Source organism: Simochromis diagramma, unplaced genomic scaffold, assembly GCF_900408965.1.
Source record: "Simochromis diagramma unplaced genomic scaffold, fSimDia1.1 OVJJ01000141.1, whole genome shotgun sequence".
NCBI lineage: Eukaryota > Metazoa > Chordata > Actinopteri > Cichliformes > Cichlidae > Simochromis > Simochromis diagramma.
In genome coordinates, this window is record NW_024387350.1 from 637,011 (window position 1) to 663,768 (window position 26,758).

The 26,758-nt window shown below is 45.3% G+C and overlaps 1 protein-coding gene and 20 non-coding genes across 25 annotated transcripts; all 21 read left to right on the forward strand.

Moving 5' to 3' along the window:
- Nucleotides 1–125: 125 nt before the first annotated feature.
- LOC120718492 (transmembrane protein 184C-like) lies at nucleotides 126–8,705 on the forward strand. 5 transcript variants are annotated; one of them, XM_040007032.1, is made up of 12 exons: nucleotides 126–551; nucleotides 1,547–1,704; nucleotides 1,984–2,114; nucleotides 2,921–2,957; nucleotides 3,121–3,326; nucleotides 3,408–3,482; nucleotides 4,280–4,373; nucleotides 4,751–4,863; nucleotides 4,962–5,061; nucleotides 5,937–6,014; nucleotides 7,757–7,850; nucleotides 8,057–8,705. In XM_040007032.1, the coding sequence occupies exons 2-12, from the start codon at nucleotides 1,588–1,590 to the stop codon at nucleotides 8,329–8,331; spliced, it is 1,320 nt and encodes a 439-aa protein (XP_039862966.1). In that variant the 5' UTR covers nucleotides 126–551; nucleotides 1,547–1,587; the 3' UTR covers nucleotides 8,332–8,705. The 5 variants fall into 5 exon arrangements, with proteins under 5 accessions (XP_039862966.1, XP_039862969.1, XP_039862968.1 ...); XM_040007035.1 differs by having other exon boundaries at nucleotides 126–493; XM_040007034.1 differs by having other exon boundaries at nucleotides 127–470.
- Nucleotides 8,706–9,221: 516 nt separating this feature from the next.
- On the forward strand, nucleotides 9,222–9,303 carry trnas-gcu. Its single transcript has one exon. It is a non-coding gene; the product is annotated as a tRNA-Ser (tRNA).
- A 637-nt stretch (nucleotides 9,304–9,940) lies between these two features.
- Nucleotides 9,941–10,013, forward strand: trnaa-agc. Its single transcript has one exon. It is a non-coding gene; the product is annotated as a tRNA-Ala (tRNA).
- A 1,059-nt stretch (nucleotides 10,014–11,072) lies between these two features.
- Nucleotides 11,073–11,154, forward strand: trnas-gcu. Its single transcript has one exon. It is a non-coding gene; the product is annotated as a tRNA-Ser (tRNA).
- Nucleotides 11,155–11,791: 637 nt separating this feature from the next.
- On the forward strand, nucleotides 11,792–11,864 carry trnaa-agc. The gene has a single exon. It is a non-coding gene; the product is annotated as a tRNA-Ala (tRNA).
- Nucleotides 11,865–12,932: 1,068 nt separating this feature from the next.
- trnas-gcu lies at nucleotides 12,933–13,014 on the forward strand. The gene has a single exon. It is a non-coding gene; the product is annotated as a tRNA-Ser (tRNA).
- Nucleotides 13,015–13,651: 637 nt separating this feature from the next.
- On the forward strand, nucleotides 13,652–13,724 carry trnaa-agc. The gene has a single exon. It is a non-coding gene; the product is annotated as a tRNA-Ala (tRNA).
- A 1,069-nt stretch (nucleotides 13,725–14,793) lies between these two features.
- On the forward strand, nucleotides 14,794–14,875 carry trnas-gcu. Its single transcript has one exon. It is a non-coding gene; the product is annotated as a tRNA-Ser (tRNA).
- Nucleotides 14,876–15,512: 637 nt separating this feature from the next.
- On the forward strand, nucleotides 15,513–15,585 carry trnaa-agc. The gene has a single exon. It is a non-coding gene; the product is annotated as a tRNA-Ala (tRNA).
- A 1,069-nt stretch (nucleotides 15,586–16,654) lies between these two features.
- Nucleotides 16,655–16,736, forward strand: trnas-gcu. Its single transcript has one exon. It is a non-coding gene; the product is annotated as a tRNA-Ser (tRNA).
- Nucleotides 16,737–17,373: 637 nt separating this feature from the next.
- Nucleotides 17,374–17,446, forward strand: trnaa-agc. The gene has a single exon. It is a non-coding gene; the product is annotated as a tRNA-Ala (tRNA).
- Nucleotides 17,447–18,515: 1,069 nt separating this feature from the next.
- On the forward strand, nucleotides 18,516–18,597 carry trnas-gcu. The gene has a single exon. It is a non-coding gene; the product is annotated as a tRNA-Ser (tRNA).
- Nucleotides 18,598–19,234: 637 nt separating this feature from the next.
- Nucleotides 19,235–19,307, forward strand: trnaa-agc. Its single transcript has one exon. It is a non-coding gene; the product is annotated as a tRNA-Ala (tRNA).
- Nucleotides 19,308–20,376: 1,069 nt separating this feature from the next.
- trnas-gcu lies at nucleotides 20,377–20,458 on the forward strand. The gene has a single exon. It is a non-coding gene; the product is annotated as a tRNA-Ser (tRNA).
- A 638-nt stretch (nucleotides 20,459–21,096) lies between these two features.
- Nucleotides 21,097–21,169, forward strand: trnaa-agc. The gene has a single exon. It is a non-coding gene; the product is annotated as a tRNA-Ala (tRNA).
- Nucleotides 21,170–22,238: 1,069 nt separating this feature from the next.
- Nucleotides 22,239–22,320, forward strand: trnas-gcu. The gene has a single exon. It is a non-coding gene; the product is annotated as a tRNA-Ser (tRNA).
- A 637-nt stretch (nucleotides 22,321–22,957) lies between these two features.
- trnaa-agc lies at nucleotides 22,958–23,030 on the forward strand. Its single transcript has one exon. It is a non-coding gene; the product is annotated as a tRNA-Ala (tRNA).
- A 1,069-nt stretch (nucleotides 23,031–24,099) lies between these two features.
- Nucleotides 24,100–24,181, forward strand: trnas-gcu. Its single transcript has one exon. It is a non-coding gene; the product is annotated as a tRNA-Ser (tRNA).
- Nucleotides 24,182–24,818: 637 nt separating this feature from the next.
- Nucleotides 24,819–24,891, forward strand: trnaa-agc. Its single transcript has one exon. It is a non-coding gene; the product is annotated as a tRNA-Ala (tRNA).
- A 1,069-nt stretch (nucleotides 24,892–25,960) lies between these two features.
- trnas-gcu lies at nucleotides 25,961–26,042 on the forward strand. Its single transcript has one exon. It is a non-coding gene; the product is annotated as a tRNA-Ser (tRNA).
- A 637-nt stretch (nucleotides 26,043–26,679) lies between these two features.
- trnaa-agc lies at nucleotides 26,680–26,752 on the forward strand. The gene has a single exon. It is a non-coding gene; the product is annotated as a tRNA-Ala (tRNA).
- Nucleotides 26,753–26,758: the final 6 nt, after the last annotated feature.

Here is a 26,758-nt window from a genome sequence, read left to right on the forward strand (position 1 = left end):
TTTTTTTTTCTGCATTATTACTAATAATGTTTAGAATATTGTTTAAGTCTAAAAATATTTTAAGAAATATTTTTTTATTGGCGTCAACGAGCTTCCATACATTACGAAAAACATGTCCTTGAGCAGAGGTAATTTAATTTGAAAGTTCACGCCCTGTTTGTGGCGCTTTTCCGCTGACCACGTGACTAACGGACAGCGGGGAGCTGGGTGAGGTCCCAGCCTATGACGTGGGCGCGTAAACACGGGAAAGGGCGAACACGGACATCGGTGTGTGTGGTCGATCGATCCGGATCAGTCCGGTGGTCTGACAGTGATCTGGGGTCTACTGAAAACATCAAAGGGGATCAGCTGGGCTTCATTTTGCAGCGTGTGGTTGGGCGGAGGAAGGATGCGTTGCCTGGTAACAGAGAACGGAGTGAGGATGAAAGCAGGCCAACCGTCGCTCTGAGTGAACGTCTTCCGCCGTAACGGTCCACATTTTCTTCTTTTAACAGTTCGGTTTAAATCTATTGTATCGAACCAGCAGCCTTTTAACTGATCAGCGGATAAAGGTGGTGATGCCTGAAGAATACACCGTGTACTGACCTCATTACACGCTGGGCATTTAAGATTTTTACGACATTTTAAAGCTGTAATACGCCTTTAAGAGGCTACATGAGGGATGCTTTAACCCCAACGGTCATTTTAACACGTTTAAGGCTAATATACCTAATTAATATGGATGGATACAGTGGTGGTCCCTAAAGCCCTTAAGATATTAAACTTATGTGTTTTTTGGTATAATAGGGATCACATAGTGCACTGTTTACCAAAATATTACCCACAGATTTCAGTTTATTTGAGTTTTAGTGCTATAAATCAGTCTAACTTCAAGAGTAGGACCCATAAATATATTACTTTTTACTTATTTAAACATAAGCTAGATTTTTTTTAATGTATTCTATCATTTCTAATTTGGCAAAATACAAACTTTTTATGCAGTTAGTGGAGATTTTAAGTCCAAGGTTGCGTTTTACAAAGTTTTATTGATATTTTATTGGCTTTTAATGACAGAATAAATAAATATAAGGCAGTTTTCCCCGCTCAGCACTAGTGTCATACTTTAGTTTGTTTATGGGCTAATTAACAGGTGTTTTAAATACTAAAAACTCCAACTGCCATAAGATAAAAGTTGTGTCTGTAACAAGTGTGTCCATACTTTCAAATGTGTGTTTTCACATTTGAAAGATTGTTTGGAGGGTTTTTCCACAGAGATATGTCTGTTTATCTGGTTGGAATCAGTGCCAGCTTGCAGAGTGTTAAGTTGTTAAGTAAGCACAAGTTAAATTACACATCCTTTTGTCATTATTAATCCAGACAAATGCCATCATAAACTAAATCTGTGCTCTTTTTGTGCAGTTTGCTAAGACTTTTATGCAATCATTTGCTCAAAATTGTGATTTTCAGGTCAAATAAAGAGTGTGTAATGAAATGAACGGGTTAATTACACATGCTGCAGCAATTTTAATTGTCCGCCTTAACAACCTGCCTGTGGTCTGTGGTTTAGGATGCGTGCCTGTAGTCTGCGTTGAGGGTGAAGCTGCCGTCATGCCGTGTACATGTGCAGAGTGGAGGAGGTGGATCCGCCCGCTGGTTCTGGTGCTTTATGCCCTCCTGCTGGTCGCCGTGCTGCCGCTCTGCATCTGGGAGCTGCAGAAGGACAAAGTACTGACACCTCCACCTGTGCTCATCTGTGGACCAAACATAGTCGCATGATCTCGTAGCCCCCTGTTCATGCTGTAATAAGCAGACTGTATATAAAAGATGGACTCATCTTTAGTAGTTTATCTGTTTTTTATCTTTAATGTATAAAAAGGGTGGAGTTTTATTTATGCAGTGTTCTCACTGCACAAAAAAACACAACAGTCCTGCAGTGACTAACTGTGATGTTGCAGGAAGGATGTTGGATACACTTTAAAGCCTGCGGTCTGTGTCTGCGTGCAGGTCGGCACTCACAGTAAAGCCTGGTTCATCGCTGGCGTCTTTGTGTTTCTGACCATCCCGATCTCGCTGTGGGGGATCCTGCAGCACATGGTGCACTACACACAGCCTGAGCTGCAGAAGCCCATCATCAGGTAAACACACACACACACGCACTTCAGTTCTGTCTTCAAACACTCTAAATGTCTCCACAGATACACTGAAGCAGGTCTGACAGAGTCTGACTTTAGGACTGTTGTATTTGACGTCAGCAACGAGGCGTCAGGTATAATAATGAAATAAGCTGCAGATTTCAAGCTGGATGCTGAAGTTGAAGGAAAAAGCAGAAAGTGGGTATTTTGTGCCTAAAAGCCTACTCTTGTTGGTAGCTATTAAATTTAATCTAATTTGAAAAGTCTAAAATTAGCTTCAGCAGAGAAGCTCTGAGGATGTTTTCCTCCATCTGTTATGCTGGGAACACTTCAGAAAGGCCAATGTGAGCAGCAGGGATGATTACAGCAAGATAAACCTGCCTCAGCATTTGATTTTTAATTAAAACAAACTTGGAACATTTATGAGTCTGCCTTTCAAAATAAAAGTCTAAATCCAAATGTATCAGTTGATGTGAAATTGTTAGAATTACTTACTCCACACTATATTAAGATTTTTTTAGTCAAACAGGAGTTTGAAAAAAAATGATAAGAACAACTCTGAGCAGAGCTGCTGGTCTCCAGAGCTTGCAGTGGTTGGACTATGTGGCATAACTTACACAGACTGTATATAAATGTTGGATGTAGCCACTTTGACTTCACCCACTATTTTTTAATCTCTTGTTCTGAAGCGTTAACTTTAGCATTATGGTTGTTGCCATGTTGTTTTTGGGACTATAAGTGGCTCTGTGATGTTTAGTGGAGTGCTAACTTATGAGCTAAAGTTAGCTTGCTCTGTCTCTTTTCAACAGGATACTGTGGATGGTGCCGATCTACAGTTTGGACAGTGTGAGTCATTGTTACACACAAACGAACACAGACATCCAGCGACACAGACCCTTCAGTATTTTCTTCCTTTGCCGTGTTTATAACTCTTTTACACTTAATGAAATTCATCAAATTCTTTCCCTCATGTGACCTTTATGATTTCTGCTTGTTGAACGTCTTTCAGTGGCTGGCCCTGCGATATCCCAACCTGGCCATCTACGTGGACACGTGCAGGGAGTGCTACGAGGCCTACGTCATTTACAACTTCCTGGTTTTCCTGCTGAACTTCCTGAGTAACCAGTATCCCAGCCTGGTGCTCATGCTGGAGGTCCAGCAGCAGCAGCCACATCTGCCCCCGCTGTGCTGCTGCCCACCATGGCCCATGGGAGAGTAAGAAGAGGGAGGTCACAGAGAGGGAGTTCAAAGTGTGTGATGAATGGATGCATGTTAAGTTTTTTCTCTCTCTGTCAGGGTGCTGCTGTTCAGGTGTAAGCTGGGAGTCCTGCAGTACACTGTGGTCAGACCAGTTACCACAGTGATAGCGCTGTGAGTTTCGTGCTATAACTGTAATGTTTTATAGCCTAATGTTTGTAACTGTAGCAGTAATACTTGATGTTGATTCCAGCTATTGGCTGTAGTCTTTCTGTTAGCTGTTGAAATATATCTATTTTTTCCAACATGATTAGTAATGCAGGATGAAACCTCTCCTTGTGTTTAGTGTGATAATTCAATCACTGCTAACCTACTTAGAGCAGCCGTGGCCCATTTTATCACCTAAAACTCTCCTGTGGTCCAAACAGACTTTTACTCAGAGCTGTGCTCATCACATGAGCCTAACAGGAAGTATTTTCTTTACTGCGTTTTCACTGATCTTCTGCTTGTTAAGGCTGTACAGAATCCTGCTGTTAGCAACCATGACATTTTTATTCAAACCTCATTCAACAGTTTTGATTTATAAGTGAAACAAAATGTTTTCATTATATATTATTTTATAAACATCACTGTCTTGATATTTTTACTTGAACTAGAAAATAATGTTCAAAATCAACTAACATCAGTAATATTTAAAAAAAAACAGAATGAAAATCACCTCTGACTTGACTGAAAATGAAAATAAAAGCCGTTTTTTCTACTGTAAAAATTTACAGTAACTTGTTTTTCCCACGTATGTATTCACAGCGATATCCACATGGAACAGTAGAGTACTGTACACCATTTTCTTGATTTTTCTACCTCAGTTTGGGAAAGTGTAGATGTTTTCATATGTTTTGTAATCTGAGAGCAAACTGAAAAAACAGTGAAGTTTGTGACCTGCTAAAGTGACTGATTGCTTTTGTGTGCAGCATCTGTCAGCTCTGTGGGGTTTATGATGAAGCAAACTTCAGCTTCAGAAACGCCTGGTCCTACCTGGTCATAATCAACAACATATCACAGCTGGTAAAGACTCAGCGTCATCATCACAGAGCAGCAGTTTCGCATTCCCAGTGTGTCAAATACACCTGTTTCTGGTTGTTAGCACACCTGGTTACATCTGGATTATTGTGGGGTTTTTTGTATTTGAACATCTGGTATGAGACTGCATTACATCAGAGCATGTAGTACAAACATTAGCCCCCAGCCCGAAACTTATCTGAACCCTGTTTAACCTTTACACAGTTTTTTTTAAGCCAGTATCCTTCAGAAAAAGTGAAAACTGATCGCTGAGGCTTTTTTTTTAGGTTATCTCAGTTAATACTAAATTTAAAATCTATGATTTCTGTGAACAAGAGATCAAGTAAAATTCCAAAATTATATTTTTGTTTCTTTCTCTGCAGTTTGCCATGTATTGTCTGGTGTTGCTCTATCGAGCTCTCAGGGAGGAGCTGATGCCCATCAGGCCTGTGGGGAAGTTCCTCTGTGTCAAACTGGTCGTGTTCGTCTCCTTCTGGTAAGAATGGGAGTGTGATTGTAATAGCTTTGGGTTTTGAGCCGTTTCATTTTTCCCTTTAAACAGATGCAGTGCTGATACATTCATTTTGTCTCCAGGCAGGCGGTTTTAATAGCACTGCTGGTGAAGGTTGGTGTGATCTCTGACAAACACACCTGGGACTGGGACAGCGTGGAGGCCGTGGCTACTGGTCTGCAGGTACAGATCATACTGCTGCATCAGTCAGCTGACCTTTGATTTATTTGTCTTCATGTTTAGATAACAGGTGAGATTTCCTGGACTTTTAGCAGAGATTAAAATTTAGCAACGTTCAGCTTTCTGTACAGATTAGAAGACAAATGAACTAAAAACAGTAAAAGCGATGAAAATAAATGCCACAGTGTTCAGATAAAGCATGAAAACTGAGTAGCAGAATAAAAAGAGGACTTTAATGACACTTGCTGATGGGTGCTGCAGAAAAACTGGCAAGAAACCAACAATAGCCCAAACATCAAGGAGTTGAACTAAAAATGCAAAAAATGAAGTATCACACCAAAAACAGAAGCAAAGTCACAAAATAATATGGAGAATTAGGTGAAATGAAGTACTGTAAACATCATTAGTGTGATATTAGGATCACACTCAGCAGCAGTGCAGTGTTTCCTAAGGCACTTTGTGAAAACAGTAAGGTACACTGAAAACTTTGAGGGTCCAGGAAGAAGAAGAAGAAGACTGAGCAGCAGGGAGGGATTTAAACAGGTACATCCTCGAAATATGACAGAAAAGCTGCCTGATATCAGACAGAACTCTGACTCTCACATCTGGAATCAAACCAACACAAAAGATGATGGAAGAGTAAACCATTCAGTACAAATTTGTATATATTTCTGGTCTTTCTGCATGAATTGATGGAACAGCTAAAATGAAACAGGATGAAACATCAGAAAAACTGACTTCTTAAGGTGAAATGACTGCAAGAGGCACACAAAAACACAAGGCACAAAAAAAGGAAATCAATTTTTTTTAAAAACAGTTAAACACATTTTACGCTGCTGTTTCTATTCTGAAAGATAACTGAGTTTTTACTCATATAGGACTTCATCATCTGCATAGAGATGTTTCTGGCTGCCATCGCTCACCACTATACCTTCACCTACAAGCCCTATGTACAGGTAACCTTATCTATCTATCTATCTATCTATCTATCTATTAGGGGTGCAACGATACACAAAATTCACGGTTCGGTTCGGTTCGATACTTTGGTGTCACGGTTCGATATTTTTTCGATACAAAAAAATTTTCATGCATTTTTAATTTGTCATTTATTAAAATTATAAATATATATTTTAACTCAAAAGTACAGTTTTTAAATTTAACCCTAACCCTTGTGCGTGTTTTTTATTTTGACAGCGAATGCGCACCTGCGGACCACTTATGTGCAGCCCTGGTTATTTAGCTCATCATATTGCAGCCACAGAAATTCTTTTGTCCATGAAACCATAAAGCTGCACTTTCTTTTTGCCTTATAGTCTGATTTGTCATAACTTCTCCGTTTTGTGGTAAGCTTTTCTTTGGCTGTCACTTCTTCACCCTGACCTGTCTTATTTGGCTCAGCAGAACTGAAATGCTTTTACACGCTCACTCACATAAGCTCAGCGATTCTCTGCGCGATCAACCTCTCACATGTTTAAGCTTGCTGCGGGAGATTTCACTTGTCATGTTTGCATAGTAAGCTAACGATTAATAAGACGATGTCAGAGGAATTGGTGCACAAATTATCATCACTCACAGATCAGTGCTGTCGCTCTCTATACACAGTTCGCACGATTGCAAAGTGAAAGCAAAAAAACAAGCGCAAATTCAAACGCGACTTCAATATGTCACATATTGACAGTGGCTCACCGATGCCAATGACATAATTACCCAGCTACATTTCTGAAATAATGCAAAAGCATTGACATATATTTTTCCTACAATAGCCCGACGGGCAGGGAAGAGATAGATTTTGGTAGCCCGACTGAAAAAATCGCTAGCTCCGGGACGTCGGGCTAGCGATATTGCAAGCCCTGTATCTGATTGAGGAATCACTCATCTTTGGAAAAGAGAGTTTATTACAGAGAAATGTCTCTTTCCAAAATAAAAGCTATACTATCCGCTTCTTCTGGGCTATATTCTCAGCAGCATAAGGAGAATCATGTGCTAACAGCTGTCTAAATGACTCGGCTAAAGTTAGTAGCATGCTTGCTTTTTTTGTCTGCTTCCACTTGTCTTTGCACTAGGATGATGTCGGCGTAAATGTGCAGTCATATTCATTGTGTTCCCACTAGTGCTTTCAGGTTAATCTCGTTGAAATGACCTTAACGCCACAACACGGCAAATCTCCGTTAACGAGCTACCGCCGATCGCTCCGTGCATGGGGCTAGACGGCAAACACGTTAACGAGCTAACTGCGCTAACACACTAGTTCACACCAATGTAATTGAGCATTGCATGGCACATCCAACATACTGTTTTACTTTAGTCCATGACTCGCTTACCTTCAGGGTCATACGTCACATGAAAACCAAAATAATTCCAAACGCCAGATCTGAATGTTGCAAGTAGAGCTTAACTTCTGTCTCGCTAGCTTGCCCTGCGCTCTTCCTTCTGACTATGCTGTCTGTGTTGAGCGCTCAGTGGATCTGCGCTCGACAGTGCAGCCTAGGCGGAGTAGTCGAACACAGATTCACTGAGCGCTCAACACAGACAGCATCGTCAGAAGGAAAATTGATAAAATAAATTACAAATGTTGTATTGTTCGATACATATGCGTACCGAACCGAAAGCACTGTATCGAACGGTTCAATATCGATACGAATATCGTTGCACCCCTACTATCTATCTATCTATCTGTCTGTCTGTTTCTGTCCATCAGGAAGCAGAGGAGGGGTCGTGTTTTGACAGCTTTTTGGCCATGTGGGATTTTTCTGATATCAGAGCTGATGTCAGTGAGCAGGTCCGCCATGTTGGTGAGTGTCTGACTCAGAAATCATCACAGTATGTGGAAATGACACTGAAGCAGTTTGTTGAGGAACACATCAGTGATTGGAAATGGGGCTAAACTGCTTTTGGTGCTACTGTTCTCTCTGTTTTAGATGTTCTTAATTTTGAGTGTAGAAAAAGGGAAAAAAGACACTGCAGCTGTTACATGTTTGTTTCCTCCCTACCCGCTCAGGCCGGACGTTCCTGGGTCGTCCCAACAAGATGTATTTCGGTGCTGCGGCTCGACCCGAGCACACTGAGCACACCGGCCTCCTCGCAGCCACCTCGCAGGACCCCATCGCCGTGGCAGCCACGTCGATGCCCACCTCCCCTTCGTCAAGTGGGCGCTATCAGGGGCTCGGCCACACCACGGCACCCCACTCTATCTCCGCTCCTGCTGGGTTCACGTCCTCGTCTTGGGATGAAGACAGCGAAGGTTCCCCTCCACAGGCGGGTGGAGCCCAATAACAACAGGGACGTACAGCAAAGAGGAGAGAAAGAGACTCTCAGTTTCTGTATTCAAATCTAAAACAAACTATAAACATGAACTCTTCTGAACTTTCTGCACTTACGTTTAAAAAAAAAAACGAAGCCAAGCATACAAGCATACTGTAACGTTAAAGCCATGTTTGTTGGAAATCTTTGGTATTTAAAAATAACTACTCAGATTTCAATGTCTGAATATGTATTTTGATGTCCAATGATGTAATTTTGATAAATGTATCTGTCGCGTGTGAAGGAAAAGGATTGGAGAGTTTTCAGCAGGTTATTCGAGCTAGCTTTGACTATTTCTTCTAACTTATTATACATAAATAAACAGACTGTGCTATGAGCAATCACAAGTGTAGTCCTGTACCTCTGATAACTCAAAAACATCCCTTAACTATCTGAAGAACAAACATCAGCATAGTAATATGTCTGTGAAGGTTCTCAGTCATCCAGGTCATCGTAGTCAAAGGAGCTTGCGAAGAAAAGCATCTGGACTTCTTTAAGTTGCTTGAAGACGTTTCACCTCACATCGTAGAAGCTTCTTCAGTTCTAAGGTCAAATGGTGGGGAGTCCCAGATTTAAACCTAGTGGGAGTAACCCCCACAGAGGGACAAAAGGACCCCTGATGATCCTCTAATCGGCTGAGCCAAGGTGTGAAACTGGGTGTGGGTCCCAATCAGCCAGGGTTTCAGATGAGATTGTTGTGAAACCTGGCCCCACCTTATCATGCGAATTCCTGAGGTCAGATGGCCCAGGATGTAAGTGGGTGTTAAGGCGTCTGGGGAGGGATCTCAAAACTGGATTATAGATAGCATCTATAATCCAGTTTTGAGTTCCCTATTATAGATGCTATCTCCTCCAGGCCACGAGATGAGGTGGCCGAGAGGTTAAGGCGATGGACTGCTAATTCATTGTGCTCTGCACGCGTGGGTTCAAATCCCATCCTCGTCGAGTCCTCTTTCTACTTATCTTAATGCATGTTGTGAGATTGGCTGCCAAAGTAGGCATGATGCAATGCCTCAGGTCTTCTTTGGCTCAGTACTCCCTATAGTTCACCATGTGGTCTTGTTGCACAGGTCACGTTAAAGAGAATGGTCTGCTAATACAATGGCCAAAAGATACTTTGTTTCCAGAATAGTCAGTGGTCCAAACGAACGCATGTGGCTTCCTTTGGCAAATGTTTATTTGCACGTCTCCTCTGAGTACCTTTCAGGTACTGTCAGGTTAACGCTGGCTTTAAACCTCATCAGTGTTTGTCCATCTGAGGTGATTGTCTCCCCTCTTTCCTTCACAATACTGGCCGATGGCAGCCAAGAGTCACGCAGCAATGCCCCCAGTCCAGTCTGACATCTCTTTTTCTCCAGAAGCAGCTGAAAGGTGCTTCCACAAACGGTGACAGTCTCCCAGCATAATGTGTAGTGCCCAGACTAGAGTTGGTCCTTAATGTCTCGTATGCGCAGTGATTCTACCACGGGGTCTTGTTGTAGTTGGCATGCCCAGAAACCCATGAAGGCGAGGCGTCCTTTTTAGATCCGCCGGAGTTAAAGGTCCATATGACAAGATGAAGCTACAATCCCCAATTGACAAAGGGGAATTAGCTCAAATGGGAGAGCGCTCGCTTAGCATGCGAGAGGTAGCGGGATCGATACCCGCATTCTCCAGTGACCCTTTACACATCCCCGAGCAGCCCCCCAGCAGGTTCTGTAGCCAATCCATTGATTATGTCTATGACTTTACTCATTATACTCACTTTTCAAGGCTTTGTGTCATCACTTCAGGGAAGCATTGAAAGGAAAAGGAAGGAAAAGAAAAAGTAATGTTGTCGTGTAAATAAGAATGCTAGGGGTGCTAGACCAATGGCAAAGGAAAAGCCTTATAGTGAGTTCAAGGTGAGCCTTGACACTAAGCATGGAGAAAGGGACTTGTACCAATTGGTATGGCAGAGAGATGAAGCTGGAAAGGATGGACAGCAGTTTAAAGTCATTAAGGGTGGAAATGGTAATGTGCTAACAAGGGAAGGAGTACTTTGAAGGGAAGATGTGGGTGGAGACCAAATAAAGGGGTGATTTGTGACACCAGGATAGCAGCAGGTGTGAAAGGCAAGCTTTACAGGACGGTGGTGAGAACTGCTCTGATGTATTGTTTTATGACTGTGGCACGGAGGAAAAGACGAGAGGCCGAGATGGAGTTGTCAGAGTTGAAGATGGTAAGTTTTTTTATGTTGGGAGTGTCCAGGATGGAAAAAGATTAGAACTGACTATGTCAGAGGGACAGCTGGGGTTGAGCGGTTTGGAGACAAAGTTAGACCGGTAAGGCTGCGGTGGTTTGGAAATGTGCAGAGGAGGAAAATAAGATATACTGGGAAAAGGGTGTAAAATATGGAGCTGCTAGGCAGGAGGAAAAGAAAAATACAGAAGAGAAAGTTCATGGATCTAGTTGAGGAGGACATGAAGAGGGTTGCTGTGACAGAGGAGAATGCTAGGGGCAGGGTGAGATGGAGGCAGATGATCCACTCTGGCAACCCCCAAGAAGAACAGGCTCAAAGAAGAAGCCAGCATCACTCCAGGCTTCTATCAAAGTGTTACGCAGCCCCTCGTGGGGGATCTGGAGTAGATTTCCCTGCGTCGATACACTAGCGCTCAGCTCGCATTTTGTCCATCCAGACTACATGGTCACAGAATAAATTCCCAATTCTGCTGGCAAAGAAACTGTAGCAAGGAGATGAGGTGGCCGAGAGGTTAAGGCGATGGACTGCTAATCCATTGTGCTCTGCACGCGTGGGTTCGAATCCCATCCTCGTCGAGTCCTCTTTCTACTTATCTTAATGCATGTTGTGAGATTGGCTGCCAAAGTAGGCATGATGCAATGCCTCAGCTCTTCTTTGGCTCAGTACTCCCTATAGTTCACCATGTGGTCTTGTTGCACAGGTCACGTTAAAGAGAATGGTCTGCTAATACAATGGCCAAAAGATACTTTGTTTCCAGAATAGTCAGTGGTCCAAACGAACGCATGTGGCTTCCTTTGGCAAATGTTTATTTGCACGTCTCCTCTGAGTACCTTTCAGGTACTGTCAGGTTAACGCTGGCTTTAAACCTCATCAGTGTTTGTCCATCTGAGGTGATTGTCTCCCCTCTTACCTTCACAATACTGGCCGATGGCAGCCAAGAGTCACGCAGCAATGCCCCCAGTCCAGTCTGACATCTCTTTTTCTCCAGAAGCAGCTGAAAGGTGCTTCCACAAACGGTGACAGTCTCCCAGCATAATGTGTAGTGCCCAGACTAGAGTTGGTCCTTAATGTCTCGTATGCGCAGTGATTCTACCACGGGGTCTTGTTGTAGTTGGCATGCCCAGATACCCATGAAGGCGAGGCGTCCTTTTTAGATCCGCCGGAGTTAAAGGTCCATATGACAAGATGAAGCTACAATCCCCAACCGACAAAGGGGAATTAGCTCAAATGGGAGAGCGCTCGCTTAGCATGCGAGAGGTAGCGGGATCGATACCCGCATTCTCCAGTGACCCTTTGCACATCCCCGAGCAGCCCCCCAGCAGGTTCTGTAGCCAATCCATTGGTTTGTCTCATTATGTCTATGACTTTACTCATTATACTCACTTTTCAAGGCTTTGTGTCATCACTTCAGGGAAGCATTGAAAGGAAAAGGAAGGAAAAGAAAAAGTAATGTTGTCGTGTAAATAAGAATGCTAGGGGTGCTAGACCAATGGCAAAGGAAAAGCCTTATAGTGAGTTCAAGGTGAGCCTTGACACTAAGCATGGAGAAAGGGACTTGTACCAATTGGTATGGCAGAGAGATGAAGCTGGAAAGGATGGACAGCAGTTTAAAGTCATTAAGGGTGGAAATGGTAATGTGCTAACAAGGGAAGGAGTACTTTGAAGGGAAGATGTGGGTGGAGACCAAATAAAGGGGTGATTTGTGACACCAGGATAGCAGCAGGTGTGAAAGGCAAGCTTTACAGGACGGTGGTGAGAACTGCTCTGATGTATTGTTTTATGACTGTGGCACGGAGGAAAAGACCAGAGGCCGAGATGGAGTTGTCAGAGTTGAAGATGGTAAGTTTTTTTATGTTGGGAGTGTCCAGGATGGAAAAAGATTAGAACTGACTATGTCAAAGGGACAGCTGGGGTTGAGCGGTTTGGAGACAAAGTTAGACCGGTAAGGCTGCGGTGGTTTGGAAATGTGCAGAGGAGGAAAATAAGATATACTGGGAAAAGGGTGTAAAATATGGAGCTGCTAGGCAGGAGGAAAAGAAAAATACAGAAGAGAAAGTTCATGGATCTAGTTGAGGAGGACATGAAGAGGGTTGCTGTGACAGAGGAGAATGCTAGGGGCAGGGTGAGATGGAGGCAGATGATCCACTCTGGCAACCCCCAAGAAGAACAGGCTCAAAGAAGAAGCCAGCATCACTCCAGGCTTCAATCAAAGTGTTACGCAGCCCCTCGTGGGGGATCTGGAGTAGATTTCCCTGCGTCGATACACTAGCGCTCAGCTCGCATTTTGTCCATCCAGACTACATGGTCACAGAATAAATTCCCAATTCTGCTGGCAAAGAAACTGAGGCAAGGAGATGAGGTGGCCGAGAGGTTAAGGCGATGGACTGCTAATCCATTGTGCTCTGCACGCGTGGGTTCGAATCCCATCCTCGTCGAGTCCTCTTTCTACTTATCTTAATGCATGTTGTGAGATTGGCTGCCAAAGTAGGCATGATGCAATGCCTCAGCTCTTCTTTGGCTCAGTACTCCCTATAGTTCACCATGTGGTCTTGTTGCACAGGTCACGTTAAAGAGAATGGTCTGCTAATACAATGGCCAAAAGATACTTTGTTTCCAGAATAGTCAGTGGTCCAAACGAACGCATGTGGCTTCCTTTGGCAAATGTTTATTTGCACGTCTCCTCTGAGTACCTTTCAGGTACTGTCAGGTTAACGCTGGCTTTAAACCTCATCAGTGTTTGTCCATCTGAGGTGATTGTCTCCCCTCTTACCTTCACAATACTGGCCGATGGCAGCCAAGAGTCACGCAGCAATGCCCCCAGTCCAGTCTGACATCTCTTTTTCTCCAGAAGCAGCTGAAAGGTGCTTCCACAAACGGTGACAGTCTCCCAGCATAATGTGTAGTGCCCAGACTAGAGTTGGTCCTTAATGTCTCGTATGCGCAGTGATTCTACCACGGGGTCTTGTTGTAGTTGGCATGCCCAGATACCCATGAAGGCGAGGCGTCCTTTTTAGATCCGCCGGAGTTAAAGGTCCATATGACAAGATGAAGCTACAATCCCCAACCGACAAAGGGGAATTAGCTCAAATGGGAGAGCGCTCGCTTAGCATGCGAGAGGTAGCGGGATCGATACCCGCATTCTCCAGTGACCCTTTGCACATCCCCGAGCAGCCCCCCAGCAGGTTCTGTAGCCAATCCATTGGTTTTGTCTCATTATGTCTATGACTTTACTCATTATACTCACTTTTCAAGGCTTTGTGTCATCACTTCAGGGAAGCATTGAAAGGAAAAGGAAGGAAAAGAAAAAGTAATGTTGTCGTGTAAATAAGAATGCTAGGGGTGCTAGACCAATGGCAAAGGAAAAGCCTTATAGTGAGTTCAAGGTGAGCCTTGACACTAAGCATGGAGAAAGGGACTTGTACCAATTGGTATGGCAGAGAGATGAAGCTGGAAAGGATGGACAGCAGTTTAAAGTCATTAAGGGTGGAAATGGTAATGTGCTAACAAGGGAAGGAGTACTTTGAAGGGAAGATGTGGGTGGAGACCAAATAAAGGGGTGATTTGTGACACCAGGATAGCAGCAGGTGTGAAAGGCAAGCTTTACAGGACGGTGGTGAGAACTGCTCTGATGTATTGTTTTATGACTGTGGCACGGAGGAAAAGACCAGAGGCCGAGATGGAGTTGTCAGAGTTGAAGATGGTAAGTTTTTTTATGTTGGGAGTGTCCAGGATGGAAAAAGATTAGAACTGACTATGTCAAAGGGACAGCTGGGGTTGAGCGGTTTGGAGACAAAGTTAGACCGGTAAGGCTGCGGTGGTTTGGAAATGTGCAGAGGAGGAAAATAAGATATACTGGGAAAAGGGTGTAAAATATGGAGCTGCTAGGCAGGAGGAAAAGAAAAATACAGAAGAGAAAGTTCATGGATCTAGTTGAGGAGGACATGAAGAGGGTTGCTGTGACAGAGGAGAATGCTAGGGGCAGGGTGAGATGGAGGCAGATGATCCACTCTGGCAACCCCCAAGAAGAACAGGCTCAAAGAAGAAGCCAGCATCACTCCAGGCTTCAATCAAAGTGTTACGCAGCCCCTCGTGGGGGATCTGGAGTAGATTTCCCTGCGTCGATACACTAGCGCTCAGCTCGCATTTTGTCCATCCAGACTACATGGTCACAGAATAAATTCCCAATTCTGCTGGCAAAGAAACTGTAGCAAGGAGATGAGGTGGCCGAGAGGTTAAGGCGATGGACTGCTAATCCATTGTGCTCTGCACGCGTGGGTTCGAATCCCATCCTCGTCGAGTCCTCTTTCTACTTATCTTAATGCATGTTGTGAGACTGGCTGCCAAAGTAGGCATGATGCAATGCCTCAGCTCTTCTTTGGCTCAGTACTCCCTATAGTTCACCATGTGGTCTTGTTGCACAGGTCACGTTAAAGAGAATGGTCTGCTAATACAATGGCCAAAAGATACTTTGTTTCCAGAATAGTCAGTGGTCCAAACGAACGCATGTGGCTTCCTTTGGCAAATGTTTATTTGCACGTCTCCTCTGAGTACCTTTCAGGTACTGTCAGGTTAACGCTGGCTTTAAACCTCATCAGTGTTTGTCCATCTGAGGTGATTGTCTCCCCTCTTACCTTCACAATACTGGCCGATGGCAGCCAAGAGTCACGCAGCAATGCCCCCAGTCCAGTCTGACATCTCTTTTTCTCCAGAAGCAGCTGAAAGGTGCTTCCACAAACGGTGACAGTCTCCCAGCATAATGTGTAGTGCCCAGACTAGAGTTGGTCCTTAATGTCTCGTATGCGCAGTGATTCTACCACGGGGTCTTGTTGTAGTTGGCATGCCCAGATACCCATGAAGGCGAGGCGTCCTTTTTAGATCCGCCGGAGTTAAAGGTCCATATGACAAGATGAAGCTACAATCCCCAACCGACAAAGGGGAATTAGCTCAAATGGGAGAGCGCTCGCTTAGCATGCGAGAGGTAGCGGGATCGATACCCGCATTCTCCAGTGACCCTTTGCACATCCCCGAGCAGCCCCCCAGCAGGTTCTGTAGCCAATCCATTGGTTTTGTCTCATTATGTCTATGACTTTACTCATTATACTCACTTTTCAAGGCTTTGTGTCATCACTTCAGGGAAGCATTGAAAGGAAAAGGAAGGAAAAGAAAAAGTAATGTTGTCGTGTAAATAAGAATGCTAGGGGTGCTAGACCAATGGCAAAGGAAAAGCCTTATAGTGAGTTCAAGGTGAGCCTTGACACTAAGCATGGAGAAAGGGACTTGTACCAATTGGTATGGCAGAGAGATGAAGCTGGAAAGGATGGACAGCAGTTTAAAGTCATTAAGGGTGGAAATGGTAATGTGCTAACAAGGGAAGGAGTACTTTGAAGGGAAGATGTGGGTGGAGACCAAATAAAGGGGTGATTTGTGACACCAGGATAGCAGCAGGTGTGAAAGGCAAGCTTTACAGGACGGTGGTGAGAACTGCTCTGATGTATTGTTTTATGACTGTGGCACGGAGGAAAAGACCAGAGGCCGAGATGGAGTTGTCAGAGTTGAAGATGGTAAGTTTTTTTATGTTGGGAGTGTCCAGGATGGAAAAAGATTAGAACTGACTATGTCAAAGGGACAGCTGGGGTTGAGCGGTTTGGAGACAAAGTTAGACCGGTAAGGCTGCGGTGGTTTGGAAATGTGCAGAGGAGGAAAATAAGATATACTGGGAAAAGGGTGTAAAATATGGAGCTGCTAGGCAGGAGGAAAAGAAAAATACAGAAGAGAAAGTTCATGGATCTAGTTGAGGAGGACATGAAGAGGGTTGCTGTGACAGAGGAGAATGCTAGGGGCAGGGTGAGATGGAGGCAGATGATCCACTCTGGCAACCCCCAAGAAGAACAGGCTCAAAGAAGAAGCCAGCATCACTCCAGGCTTCAATCAAAGTGTTACGCAGCCCCTCGTGGGGGATCTGGAGTAGATTTCCCTGCGTCGATACACTAGCGCTCAGCTCGCATTTTGTCCATCCAGACTACATGGTCACAGAATAAATTCCCAATTCTGCTGGCAAAGAAACTGTAGCAAGGAGATGAGGTGGCCGAGAGGTTAAGGCGATGGACTGCTAATCCATTGTGCTCTGCACGCGTGGGTTCGAATCCCATCCTCGTCGAGTCCTCTTTCTACTTATCTTAATGCATGTTGTGAGACTGGCTGCCAAAGTAGGCATGATGCAATGCCTCAGCTCTTCTTTGGCTCAGTACTCCCTATAGTTCACCATGTGGTCTTGTTGCACAGGTCACGTTAAAGAGAATGGTCTGCTAATACAATGGCCAAAAGATACTTTGTTTCCAGAATAGTCAGTGGTCCAAACGAACGCATGTGGCTTCCTTTGGCAAATGTTTATTTGCACGTCTCCTCTGAGTACCTTTCAGGTACTGTCAGGTTAACGCTGGCTTTAAACCTCATCAGTGTTTGTCCATCTGAGGTGATTGTCTCCCCTCTTACCTTCACAATACTGGCCGATGGCAGCCAAGAGTCACGCAGCAATGCCCCCAGTCCAGTCTGACATCTCTTTTTCTCCAGAAGCAGCTGAAAGGTGCTTCCACAAACGGTGACAGTCTCCCAGCATAATGTGTAGTGCCCAGACTAGAGTTGGTCCTTAATGTCTCGTATGCGCAGTGATTCTACCACGGGGTCTTGTTGTAGTTGGCATGCCCAGATACCCATGAAGGCGAGGCGTCCTTTTTAGATCCGCCGGAGTTAAAGGTCCATATGACAAGATGAAGCTACAATCCCCAACCGACAAAGGGGAATTAGCTCAAATGGGAGAGCGCTCGCTTAGCATGCGAGAGGTAGCGGGATCGATACCCGCATTCTCCAGTGACCCTTTGCACATCCCCGAGCAGCCCCCCAGCAGGTTCTGTAGCCAATCCATTGGTTTTGTCTCATTATGTCTATGACTTTACTCATTATACTCACTTTTCAAGGCTTTGTGTCATCACTTCAGGGAAGCATTGAAAGGAAAAGGAAGGAAAAGAAAAAGTAATGTTGTCGTGTAAATAAGAATGCTAGGGGTGCTAGACCAATGGCAAAGGAAAAGCCTTATAGTGAGTTCAAGGTGAGCCTTGACACTAAGCATGGAGAAAGGGACTTGTACCAATTGGTATGGCAGAGAGATGAAGCTGGAAAGGATGGACAGCAGTTTAAAGTCATTAAGGGTGGAAATGGTAATGTGCTAACAAGGGAAGGAGTACTTTGAAGGGAAGATGTGGGTGGAGACCAAATAAAGGGGTGATTTGTGACACCAGGATAGCAGCAGGTGTGAAAGGCAAGCTTTACAGGACGGTGGTGAGAACTGCTCTGATGTATTGTTTTATGACTGTGGCACGGAGGAAAAGACCAGAGGCCGAGATGGAGTTGTCAGAGTTGAAGATGGTAAGTTTTTTTATGTTGGGAGTGTCCAGGATGGAAAAAGATTAGAACTGACTATGTCAAAGGGACAGCTGGGGTTGAGCGGTTTGGAGACAAAGTTAGACCGGTAAGGCTGCGGTGGTTTGGAAATGTGCAGAGGAGGAAAATAAGATATACTGGGAAAAGGGTGTAAAATATGGAGCTGCTAGGCAGGAGGAAAAGAAAAATACAGAAGAGAAAGTTCATGGATCTAGTTGAGGAGGACATGAAGAGGGTTGCTGTGACAGAGGAGAATGCTAGGGGCAGGGTGAGATGGAGGCAGATGATCCACTCTGGCAACCCCCAAGAAGAACAGGCTCAAAGAAGAAGCCAGCATCACTCCAGGCTTCAATCAAAGTGTTACGCAGCCCCTCGTGGGGGATCTGGAGTAGATTTCCCTGCGTCGATACACTAGCGCTCAGCTCGCATTTTGTCCATCCAGACTACATGGTCACAGAATAAATTCCCAATTCTGCTGGCAAAGAAACTGTAGCAAGGAGATGAGGTGGCCGAGAGGTTAAGGCGATGGACTGCTAATCCATTGTGCTCTGCACGCGTGGGTTCGAATCCCATCCTCGTCGAGTCCTCTTTCTACTTATCTTAATGCATGTTGTGAGACTGGCTGCCAAAGTAGGCATGATGCAATGCCTCAGCTCTTCTTTGGCTCAGTACTCCCTATAGTTCACCATGTGGTCTTGTTGCACAGGTCACGTTAAAGAGAATGGTCTGCTAATACAATGGCCAAAAGATACTTTGTTTCCAGAATAGTCAGTGGTCCAAACGAACGCATGTGGCTTCCTTTGGCAAATGTTTATTTGCACGTCTCCTCTGAGTACCTTTCAGGTACTGTCAGGTTAACGCTGGCTTTAAACCTCATCAGTGTTTGTCCATCTGAGGTGATTGTCTCCCCTCTTACCTTCACAATACTGGCCGATGGCAGCCAAGAGTCACGCAGCAATGCCCCCAGTCCAGTCTGACATCTCTTTTTCTCCAGAAGCAGCTGAAAGGTGCTTCCACAAACGGTGACAGTCTCCCAGCATAATGTGTAGTGCCCAGACTAGAGTTGGTCCTTAATGTCTCGTATGCGCAGTGATTCTACCACGGGGTCTTGTTGTAGTTGGCATGCCCAGATACCCATGAAGGCGAGGCGTCCTTTTTAGATCCGCCGGAGTTAAAGGTCCATATGACAAGATGAAGCTACAATCCCCAACCGACAAAGGGGAATTAGCTCAAATGGGAGAGCGCTCGCTTAGCATGCGAGAGGTAGCGGGATCGATACCCGCATTCTCCAGTGACCCTTTGCACATCCCCGAGCAGCCCCCCAGCAGGTTCTGTAGCCAATCCATTGGTTTTGTCTCATTATGTCTATGACTTTACTCATTATACTCACTTTTCAAGGCTTTGTGTCATCACTTCAGGGAAGCATTGAAAGGAAAAGGAAGGAAAAGAAAAAGTAATGTTGTCGTGTAAATAAGAATGCTAGGGGTGCTAGACCAATGGCAAAGGAAAAGCCTTATAGTGAGTTCAAGGTGAGCCTTGACACTAAGCATGGAGAAAGGGACTTGTACCAATTGGTATGGCAGAGAGATGAAGCTGGAAAGGATGGACAGCAGTTTAAAGTCATTAAGGGTGGAAATGGTAATGTGCTAACAAGGGAAGGAGTACTTTGAAGGGAAGATGTGGGTGGAGACCAAATAAAGGGGTGATTTGTGACACCAGGATAGCAGCAGGTGTGAAAGGCAAGCTTTACAGGACGGTGGTGAGAACTGCTCTGATGTATTGTTTTATGACTGTGGCACGGAGGAAAAGACCAGAGGCCGAGATGGAGTTGTCAGAGTTGAAGATGGTAAGTTTTTTTATGTTGGGAGTGTCCAGGATGGAAAAAGATTAGAACTGACTATGTCAAAGGGACAGCTGGGGTTGAGCGGTTTGGAGACAAAGTTAGACCGGTAAGGCTGCGGTGGTTTGGAAATGTGCAGAGGAGGAAAATAAGATATACTGGGAAAAGGGTGTAAAATATGGAGCTGCTAGGCAGGAGGAAAAGAAAAATACAGAAGAGAAAGTTCATGGATCTAGTTGAGGAGGACATGAAGAGGGTTGCTGTGACAGAGGAGAATGCTAGGGGCAGGGTGAGATGGAGGCAGATGATCCACTCTGGCAACCCCCAAGAAGAACAGGCTCAAAGAAGAAGCCAGCATCACTCCAGGCTTCAATCAAAGTGTTACGCAGCCCCTCGTGGGGGATCTGGAGTAGATTTCCCTGCGTCGATACACTAGCGCTCAGCTCGCATTTTGTCCATCCAGACTACATGGTCACAGAATAAATTCCCAATTCTGCTGGCAAAGAAACTGTAGCAAGGAGATGAGGTGGCCGAGAGGTTAAGGCGATGGACTGCTAATCCATTGTGCTCTGCACGCGTGGGTTCGAATCCCATCCTCGTCGAGTCCTCTTTCTACTTATCTTAATGCATGTTGTGAGACTGGCTGCCAAAGTAGGCATGATGCAATGCCTCAGCTCTTCTTTGGCTCAGTACTCCCTATAGTTCACCATGTGGTCTTGTTGCACAGGTCACGTTAAAGAGAATGGTCTGCTAATACAATGGCCAAAAGATACTTTGTTTCCAGAATAGTCAGTGGTCCAAACGAACGCATGTGGCTTCCTTTGGCAAATGTTTATTTGCACGTCTCCTCTGAGTACCTTTCAGGTACTGTCAGGTTAACGCTGGCTTTAAACCTCATCAGTGTTTGTCCATCTGAGGTGATTGTCTCCCCTCTTACCTTCACAATACTGGCCGATGGCAGCCAAGAGTCACGCAGCAATGCCCCCAGTCCAGTCTGACATCTCTTTTTCTCCAGAAGCAGCTGAAAGGTGCTTCCACAAACGGTGACAGTCTCCCAGCATAATGTGTAGTGCCCAGACTAGAGTTGGTCCTTAATGTCTCGTATGCGCAAGTGATTCTACCACGGGGTCTTGTTGTAGTTGGCATGCCCAGATACCCATGAAGGCGAGGCGTCCTTTTTAGATCCGCCGGAGTTAAAGGTCCATATGACAAGATGAAGCTACAATCCCCAACCGACAAAGGGGAATTAGCTCAAATGGGAGAGCGCTCGCTTAGCATGCGAGAGGTAGCGGGATCGATACCCGCATTCTCCAGTGACCCTTTGCACATCCCCGAGCAGCCCCCCAGCAGGTTCTGTAGCCAATCCATTGGTTTTGTCTCATTATGTCTATGACTTTACTCATTATACTCACTTTTCAAGGCTTTGTGTCATCACTTCAGGGAAGCATTGAAAGGAAAAGGAAGGAAAAGAAAAAGTAATGTTGTCGTGTAAATAAGAATGCTAGGGGTGCTAGACCAATGGCAAAGGAAAAGCCTTATAGTGAGTTCAAGGTGAGCCTTGACACTAAGCATGGAGAAAGGGACTTGTACCAATTGGTATGGCAGAGAGATGAAGCTGGAAAGGATGGACAGCAGTTTAAAGTCATTAAGGGTGGAAATGGTAATGTGCTAACAAGGGAAGGAGTACTTTGAAGGGAAGATGTGGGTGGAGACCAAATAAAGGGGTGATTTGTGACACCAGGATAGCAGCAGGTGTGAAAGGCAAGCTTTACAGGACGGTGGTGAGAACTGCTCTGATGTATTGTTTTATGACTGTGGCACGGAGGAAAAGACCAGAGGCCGAGATGGAGTTGTCAGAGTTGAAGATGGTAAGTTTTTTTATGTTGGGAGTGTCCAGGATGGAAAAAGATTAGAACTGACTATGTCAAAGGGACAGCTGGGGTTGAGCGGTTTGGAGACAAAGTTAGACCGGTAAGGCTGCGGTGGTTTGGAAATGTGCAGAGGAGGAAAATAAGATATACTGGGAAAAGGGTGTAAAATATGGAGCTGCTAGGCAGGAGGAAAAGAAAAATACAGAAGAGAAAGTTCATGGATCTAGTTGAGGAGGACATGAAGAGGGTTGCTGTGACAGAGGAGAATGCTAGGGGCAGGGTGAGATGGAGGCAGATGATCCACTCTGGCAACCCCCAAGAAGAACAGGCTCAAAGAAGAAGCCAGCATCACTCCAGGCTTCAATCAAAGTGTTACGCAGCCCCTCGTGGGGGATCTGGAGTAGATTTCCCTGCGTCGATACACTAGCGCTCAGCTCGCATTTTGTCCATCCAGACTACATGGTCACAGAATAAATTCCCAATTCTGCTGGCAAAGAAACTGTAGCAAGGAGATGAGGTGGCCGAGAGGTTAAGGCGATGGACTGCTAATCCATTGTGCTCTGCACGCGTGGGTTCGAATCCCATCCTCGTCGAGTCCTCTTTCTACTTATCTTAATGCATGTTGTGAGACTGGCTGCCAAAGTAGGCATGATGCAATGCCTCAGCTCTTCTTTGGCTCAGTACTCCCTATAGTTCACCATGTGGTCTTGTTGCACAGGTCACGTTAAAGAGAATGGTCTGCTAATACAATGGCCAAAAGATACTTTGTTTCCAGAATAGTCAGTGGTCCAAACGAACGCATGTGGCTTCCTTTGGCAAATGTTTATTTGCACGTCTCCTCTGAGTACCTTTCAGGTACTGTCAGGTTAACGCTGGCTTTAAACCTCATCAGTGTTTGTCCATCTGAGGTGATTGTCTCCCCTCTTACCTTCACAATACTGGCCGATGGCAGCCAAGAGTCACGCAGCAATGCCCCCAGTCCAGTCTGACATCTCTTTTTCTCCAGAAGCAGCTGAAAGGTGCTTCCACAAACGGTGACAGTCTCCCAGCATAATGTGTAGTGCCCAGACTAGAGTTGGTCCTTAATGTCTCGTATGCGCAGTGATTCTACCACGGGGTCTTGTTGTAGTTGGCATGCCCAGATACCCATGAAGGCGAGGCGTCCTTTTTAGATCCGCCGGAGTTAAAGGTCCATATGACAAGATGAAGCTACAATCCCCAACCGACAAAGGGGAATTAGCTCAAATGGGAGAGCGCTCGCTTAGCATGCGAGAGGTAGCGGGATCGATACCCGCATTCTCCAGTGACCCTTTGCACATCCCCGAGCAGCCCCCCAGCAGGTTCTGTAGCCAATCCATTGGTTTTGTCTCATTATGTCTATGACTTTACTCATTATACTCACTTTTCAAGGCTTTGTGTCATCACTTCAGGGAAGCATTGAAAGGAAAAGGAAGGAAAAGAAAAAGTAATGTTGTCGTGTAAATAAGAATGCTAGGGGTGCTAGACCAATGGCAAAGGAAAAGCCTTATAGTGAGTTCAAGGTGAGCCTTGACACTAAGCATGGAGAAAGGGACTTGTACCAATTGGTATGGCAGAGAGATGAAGCTGGAAAGGATGGACAGCAGTTTAAAGTCATTAAGGGTGGAAATGGTAATGTGCTAACAAGGGAAGGAGTACTTTGAAGGGAAGATGTGGGTGGAGACCAAATAAAGGGGTGATTTGTGACACCAGGATAGCAGCAGGTGTGAAAGGCAAGCTTTACAGGACGGTGGTGAGAACTGCTCTGATGTATTGTTTTATGACTGTGGCACGGAGGAAAAGACCAGAGGCCGAGATGGAGTTGTCAGAGTTGAAGATGGTAAGTTTTTTTATGTTGGGAGTGTCCAGGATGGAAAAAGATTAGAACTGACTATGTCAAAGGGACAGCTGGGGTTGAGCGGTTTGGAGACAAAGTTAGACCGGTAAGGCTGCGGTGGTTTGGAAATGTGCAGAGGAGGAAAATAAGATATACTGGGAAAAGGGTGTAAAATATGGAGCTGCTAGGCAGGAGGAAAAGAAAAATACAGAAGAGAAAGTTCATGGATCTAGTTGAGGAGGACATGAAGAGGGTTGCTGTGACAGAGGAGAATGCTAGGGGCAGGGTGAGATGGAGGCAGATGATCCACTCTGGCAACCCCCAAGAAGAACAGGCTCAAAGAAGAAGCCAGCATCACTCCAGGCTTCAATCAAAGTGTTACGCAGCCCCTCGTGGGGGATCTGGAGTAGATTTCCCTGCGTCGATACACTAGCGCTCAGCTCGCATTTTGTCCATCCAGACTACATGGTCACAGAATAAATTCCCAATTCTGCTGGCAAAGAAACTGTAGCAAGGAGATGAGGTGGCCGAGAGGTTAAGGCGATGGACTGCTAATCCATTGTGCTGTGCACGCGTGGGTTCGAATCCCATCCTCGTCGAGTCCTCTTTCTACTTATCTTAATGCATGTTGTGAGATTGGCTGCCAAAGTAGGCATGATGCAATGCCTCAGCTCTTCTTTGGCTCAGTACTCCCTATAGTTCACCATGTGGTCTTGTTGCACAGGTCACGTTAAAGAGAATGGTCTGCTAATACAATGGCCAAAAGATACTTTGTTTCCAGAATAGTCAGTGGTCCAAACGAACGCATGTGGCTTCCTTTGGCAAATGTTTATTTGCACGTCTCCTCTGAGTACCTTTCAGGTACTGTCAGGTTAACGCTGGCTTTAAACCTCATCAGTGTTTGTCCATCTGAGGTGATTGTCTCCCCTCTTACCTTCACAATACTGGCCGATGGCAGCCAAGAGTCACGCAGCAATGCCCCCAGTCCAGTCTGACATCTCTTTTTCTCCAGAAGCAGCTGAAAGGTGCTTCCACAAACGGTGACAGTCTCCCAGCATAATGTGTAGTGCCCAGACTAGAGTTGGTCCTTAATGTCTCGTACGCACAGTGATTCTACCACGGGGTCTTGTTGTAGTTGGCATGCCCAGAAACCCATGAAGGCGAGGCGTCCTTTTTAGATCCGCCGGAGTTAAAGGTCCATATGACAAGATGAAGCTACAATCCCCAACCGACAAAGGGGAATTAGCTCAAATGGGAGAGCGCTCGCTTAGCATGCGAGAGGTAGCGGGATCGATACCCGCATTCTCCAGTGACCCTTTGCACATCCCCGAGCAGCCCCCCAGCAGGTTCTGTAGCCAATCCATTGGTTTTGTCTCATTATGTCTATGACTTTACTCATTATACTCACTTTTCAAGGCTTTGTGTCATCACTTCAGGGAAGCATTGAAAGGAAAAGGAAGGAAAAGAAAAAGTAATGTTGTCGTGTAAATAAGAATGCTAGGGGTGCTAGACCAATGGCAAAGGAAAAGCCTTATAGTGAGTTCAAGGTGAGCCTTGACACTAAGCATGGAGAAAGGGACTTGTACCAATTGGTATGGCAGAGAGATGAAGCTGGAAAGGATGGACAGCAGTTTAAAGTCATTAAGGGTGGAAATGGTAATGTGCTAACAAGGGAAGGAGTACTTTGAAGGGAAGATGTGGGTGGAGACCAAATAAAGGGGTGATTTGTGACACCAGGATAGCAGCAGGTGTGAAAGGCAAGCTTTACAGGACGGTGGTGAGAACTGCTCTGATGTATTGTTTTATGACTGTGGCACGGAGGAAAAGACCAGAGGCCGAGATGGAGTTGTCAGAGTTGAAGATGGTAAGTTTTTTTATGTTGGGAGTGTCCAGGATGGAAAAAGATTAGAACTGACTATGTCAAAGGGACAGCTGGGGTTGAGCGGTTTGGAGACAAAGTTAGACCGGTAAGGCTGCGGTGGTTTGGAAATGTGCAGAGGAGGAAAATAAGATATACTGGGAAAAGGGTGTAAAATATGGAGCTGCTAGGCAGGAGGAAAAGAAAAATACAGAAGAGAAAGTTCATGGATCTAGTTGAGGAGGACATGAAGAGGGTTGCTGTGACAGAGGAGAATGCTAGGGGCAGGGTGAGATGGAGGCAGATGATCCACTCTGGCAACCCCCAAGAAGAACAGGCTCAAAGAAGAAGCCAGCATCACTCCAGGCTTCAATCAAAGTGTTACGCAGCCCCTCGTGGGGGATCTGGAGTAGATTTCCCTGCGTCGATACACTAGCGCTCAGCTCGCATTTTGTCCATCCAGACTACATGGTCACAGAATAAATTCCCAATTCTGCTGGCAAAGAAACTGAGGCAAGGAGATGAGGTGGCCGAGAGGTTAAGGCGATGGACTGCTAATCCATTGTGCTCTGCACGCGTGGGTTCGAATCCCATCCTCGTCGAGTCCTCTTTCTACTTATCTTAATGCATGTTGTGAGACTGGCTGCCAAAGTAGGCATGATGCAATGCCTCAGCTCTTCTTTGGCTCAGTACTCCCTATAGTTCACCATGTGGTCTTGTTGCACAGGTCACGTTAAAGAGAATGGTCTGCTAATACAATGGCCAAAAGATACTTTGTTTCCAGAATAGTCAGTGGTCCAAACGAACGCATGTGGCTTCCTTTGGCAAATGTTTATTTGCACGTCTCCTCTGAGTACCTTTCAGGTACTGTCAGGTTAACGCTGGCTTTAAACCTCATCAGTGTTTGTCCATCTGAGGTGATTGTCTCCCCTCTTACCTTCACAATACTGGCCGATGGCAGCCAAGAGTCACGCAGCAATGCCCCCAGTCCAGTCTGACATCTCTTTTTCTCCAGAAGCAGCTGAAAGGTGCTTCCACAAACGGTGACAGTCTCCCAGCATAATGTGTAGTGCCCAGACTAGAGTTGGTCCTTAATGTCTCGTATGCGCAGTGATTCTACCACGGGGTCTTGTTGTAGTTGGCATGCCCAGATACCCATGAAGGCGAGGCGTCCTTTTTAGATCCGCCGGAGTTAAAGGTCCATATGACAAGATGAAGCTACAATCCCCAACCGACAAAGGGGAATTAGCTCAAATGGGAGAGCGCTCGCTTAGCATGCGAGAGGTAGCGGGATCGATACCCGCATTCTCCAGTGACC

Excerpts from the sequence above, each read along its gene's own strand:
- LOC120718492 (XM_040007030.1), top strand. The coding sequence starts at position 1,471 with ATGAACGGGTTAATTACACATGCTGCAGCAATTTTAATTGTCCGCCTT. Across the intron at positions 3,327-3,407 it reads CCACCATGGCCCATGGGAGA|GGTGCTGCTGTTCAGGTGTA; the intron begins GTAAGAAGAGGG and ends TCTCTCTGTCAG. Across the intron at positions 4,864-4,961 it reads GTCGTGTTCGTCTCCTTCTG|GCAGGCGGTTTTAATAGCAC; the intron begins GTAAGAATGGGA and ends TTTTGTCTCCAG.